General features: G+C 46.3%; 1 protein-coding gene across 1 annotated transcript in view; it reads left to right on the top strand.

Moving 5' to 3' along the window:
- Positions 1 to 2,972: 2,972 nt before the first annotated feature.
- METTL14 (methyltransferase like 14) overlaps positions 2,973 to 4,307 on the top strand; it is a 22,536-nt gene continuing 21,201 nt past the window's right edge. The window contains exon 1 of the mRNA XM_011370782.2: positions 2,973 to 3,192. Coding sequence (XP_011369084.1) covers positions 3,127 to 3,192 — 66 coding nt within the window. The 5' untranslated portion in view covers positions 2,973 to 3,126. The remainder of the gene's footprint in view (positions 3,193 to 4,307) is intronic.

Here is a 4,307-nt window from a genome sequence, read left to right on the forward strand (position 1 = left end):
TTAGATTTTTACTCCTTTGAACTTCGACCTGTGTTGTCCATATGGTAGCCACTAGCAAGAAATGCTTAATTAAATTTAATTAAATCAAACACAAAAATTGAGTTCCTGAGTATAGTAGCCACATTTCAAGTGCTCAGTGGCTACAGATGGCTAGTGGCTACTATACTGGTACGGCGGGTAGCACATTTCTATCATTATAGAAAGTTCCACTGGACAGTGCTACCCTAGACATTGAGGAAACAAAAATGTTTTGGGCCGAGGAGAATGATGAAATTATTTTTCCACAAATCTCTAGGAAGAAGAGACTGGAAAGCAGCAAGCTAATTAGGACATGAATCAGGATATATATCATCCATAGGTTGTGGTTACAGAAATGAAGATGGTGAGTGTGTGTGTTGGAGGCAGGGGCAGAGCTATAATCACTGAGTGAGGTGGAGGCTGAGGGAGAGGTGGACTCCTCCTTATTCAGGAAAATGAGGGATATTGATTTTATTCTCTTAAGTTTGAGGTTGAGGGGGGCATTCTAGGAAGATTTACAAAAGACGGCTGGATGCATAGGTTTGAAGGAGTCATTCTCAAGTAGCTTAAGGGGAAATGCATAAATTGTTATGTGACTCTCTCATTACTTCCTTAAAGTGTGTGCCTAGAAGAGAAAGTGCTTTTTCAGAGTGTGAGTTATATGTGGAGACTTTCCAAATTTCTCCTCCCTGTGGCCCCACCATGCACATTCCCTAGTGGCCCTCACATTGTAGCGATGAAGAGATGTTACTGAAAGGTATGCTCAGTACTCTACTGGTGTTCTGGCTGGCCTGGTGTTTTAAAATTCATTACTTGGGAGACAGATTTCAGAGTAATAGCCTTGTCTTTGTGAAAACTGGGACAACCCTCTGCTGGATTCCAATGGCTTTGTAAATACTATAAGGTAAGTACCCCTTTCAATCTTTATCAGTCCAGGTTCAAGGCAGGAAAACAGAAATCACTTAAAGAATTCTAAACAGGTAGCATTTACTATGGAGAAATGTTGACACAGGTGTTTAAGGCCAGAAGAGCAAAAGGGGCACCGTAAGATCAAATCAGAAATCCCTAACTGCAGGAAGTGGCTCCCAGTCCTAGAGCTGACGGAAGAGAGGGTGAGGCGGGTATTATCAGAGCTCCAGGGCACTCACTGCTAGGGTGCCACCCAAAGGTGGGAAAAGGGAAGACAGGACCACTAAGGAGGGGCTGCTGCAACTGGCTCTGGGATTTTGTAAAGGATACAGCCATCCTCACACCTTCCTCGCCAGGATGCCGGAAGCAGAGGGTAAAAGAAATGAAGGACTACAGTTTTCTCATGTTCCACCTTCTGATTTCCTGCCTGTGCCTCCACTTGGCAGAACGGTACTGGAAGCCACCTGACAAGGAAGGCTGGGAAATGCAGACTGCTTCCCCCAGCCCAACCATCATCACAGAGCAGAGTTTAGGTGAATATGGGGCTCAGAGACTACAGGCAAACAACCTGCACCGCACTCTCTTAAGAAGAAAAAATTTCCCTCCTTTACGTCAACTCCATAAAGAAAATCTCACTTATTTGGTCTTTGATCTTTTCTGAACTTGACTCTAGAATCTGTCACAGTGACTGCCATATAAAATGCTCAATAAATATCACTAAATATTTGAGCAAACAAATGCCTAGTCCCATCACTGATAAATACTTCAAATCAGAACTCATTTTACATGACCGCCAGGTAACATAAACAGATTTTTAAAGAAACGCTTTAAGTCATCGGTACAAATTAGTATTATCTTTTAGTAAAGAAAGGCCCCTTGAAGTTAACGTACTTTTTTAAATAGTGTTGCCATTATTCAAGAGATTTTATAATTCCTCTTTTGAAATCATCTGTTAGAGCTAGTTCTTGAAAAATACGTGATAATTAGTAGGATCTATACCTGGCCATTTTGGCCTAGTCTGACTTACCAGGTTTTGACCTGGAAGATTTAATACTATTTTCAAAAATGAAATCCACTCTGGAATAAAGACTTGTTACTATTGTTGGCAAGTACTTGCCACAATTTCCAATTAAACCTGAGGCAACATAATGTTTTAGTCTACTTCTGACACTTTGAATTTGAAATAAGATGACAAATGTGGTGGACAGTAATGGGAACAAGTTAAGACTGGTCTTTGCCCCTTGCTTTCCCAAGGAGAGAGAATCACGCCCACTCCAACCAGACCCAGGTGATTTCAACAGGCTGTTTCCATATCCCAGGGTTATTTTCAGCTGAGACAAACGAACAAGCACAAAAAGGGGTCCCCACAGCCTCTGACCTCTAGGACATGAACCAAGACCCCTGTGTTATTACTCGCCCGCTTCCCTGAAGGCAAGAACCCGTAGAATGCATCGCAGTGAAACAGGAAAAGCCCCAAGGGCCAGTGAGGTGTGGGGAGGAGCGCGGACAGATGCTGCGGTCGTTCCCCCGCTGAAGGGCAAAGTACTCGGGCAAATCTCAATAATAATAAACGACACCATGGCGCCTGTGCCGCTCGGTCCTTCCACTGCTCACTACTCCGTGAGGCGGGCACCCTTCCCACTCCCAGTGTACCAAGGAGACAACTGTGGCTCGCGGAGGTGATTAACCAGCCACCGCCACCCCGGAGTTCAAAGCTCTATCAGTTTGTGCATTCAGAAAAAAAAACTGGTTATCTGGTAATTTTTGAAAACTTGAGGCCTGGCAACTGGGGAAATTAATGTGAAGGGGAATCAACAAAACGGTCCACACCTTGGAAACAGGGCTGACACACCAAGGAGCCTGACGTCGCAGGAGAAGACAGGCGACCAGTGCGTCGACAGCCCCGCCCAGGCCGGCTGCTGTGGGACGGCCCCGGGAGGCGGGGCGCTGTGAGACCCCGCCCACGCCGCGGCGTCCCTCATTGGGCCCCTGCCTGTGGCGTCAAATTTCGGCGTCCAGAGGGAGGCGGGACTTCCGGGTTGGCGAGCCAATTCTGGACGCGCCGGAAATGCCTACTGAGGAAAAGATCAAAGTTACCCGCCGCCTCAAGATCCAGCCTGATCTCGTGTTCCGCAGACTCGGAAGCAAAATCCCGCTAATTGCCAAGTTTTCGGGGTAGCGGAAAGCGGGAGCTGCGACATGGACAGCCGCTTGCAGGAGATTCGGGAGCGGCAGAAGCTACGGAGACAGCTCCTTGCGCAGCAGGTCGGCGGCCTCGCGAGGGCTCGCGATTGCGCGTGCGCGGCCGCCCTCCCCCTCCCTCTGCTCCCTGCCCCCTCCCTCTGCTCCCTGCCCCCTGACTGCCCCTCATCCTCATCCCTGCGCCTGCCTACCTTTCCTGTTCCCAACTCCCGCGCTGCCCCTGATGTTTTCCATTTGGCATCGCGGTCGTGGTGGTGCTGAAGCGGACGCCACGACTGCTTTTCGACCTTTGCGGAATGCAAGCTAGTGGCCCAGTGGTGGGGACGGAGCGCTTTGGTCCTCGCGACTGCATTACCGCAGTTGACGCAAGGAAAAGTGACTGGTTACCCCCTGAGTTTCTCTTGGCTATTTCAGTGGTCTTCTGTGGCTTGCCTTGCCTTGTAGTTAGCACCACATTCTTAAGACAGTGGCTTCATCGTAAAGTAGGTTTACAGAATTTTCTCTGGGATCATATCTAAAGACTGCATTGACAGTAACCTGAGTGTAAATTTTAGATTCCCTATCTTACCTATTGCAGTCCACTGTGCAATGTACAGTAACCCCGTCGTCATCCATAGCAAATATTTGAATCATATTCTGTGTATTACAACAAATCCTTGATATAAGTAGTGTTGATAATGAAACAGAGGCTCTAGAGGTTAAGTAATTTTGGCTCTGAATCAGTCAGTGCTAGGACAGAAATTGAACCCAGGTTTGTTTCTCTGGAGCTTTCTTCACTGCTTCTTGTGTATGAGTGTGTAAGTTAACACTCGATTAGTAGAGCACACATGCAGAAATTGCAGGTGGTACAAATGGACATGCTCATAGGCTTTAATGAAGCATCTTATTGTTATTTTTTTCGGTGCTAAATCTTGGTTTTAGTAAATGGAGGTCTGAAACCTTCCCTGTTATGACCTAATGAAAACTTATGACATAGTGTTAAAAATGTGGGAATTTGAAATCAGAGCTGTTCCTGTCCCTGTGGCATTATGGTCTTGGACAAATCAGGTATCTTTTCTAATCCTTTTTCTCAACTTCTTTTACCTTGTTATTTTCAAGTAGCCGCTTCTTACCACCAAGTTCTTGCTCCTTAGTTTGAATTACAACTCTGTTTGATTCAAAGAACATGATAGGACAAT

The sequence above is a fragment of the Pteropus vampyrus genome, unplaced genomic scaffold (assembly GCF_000151845.1).
Source record: "Pteropus vampyrus isolate Shadow unplaced genomic scaffold, Pvam_2.0 Scaffold174, whole genome shotgun sequence".
In the NCBI taxonomy this organism is placed as follows: Eukaryota; Metazoa; Chordata; class Mammalia; order Chiroptera; family Pteropodidae; genus Pteropus; species Pteropus vampyrus.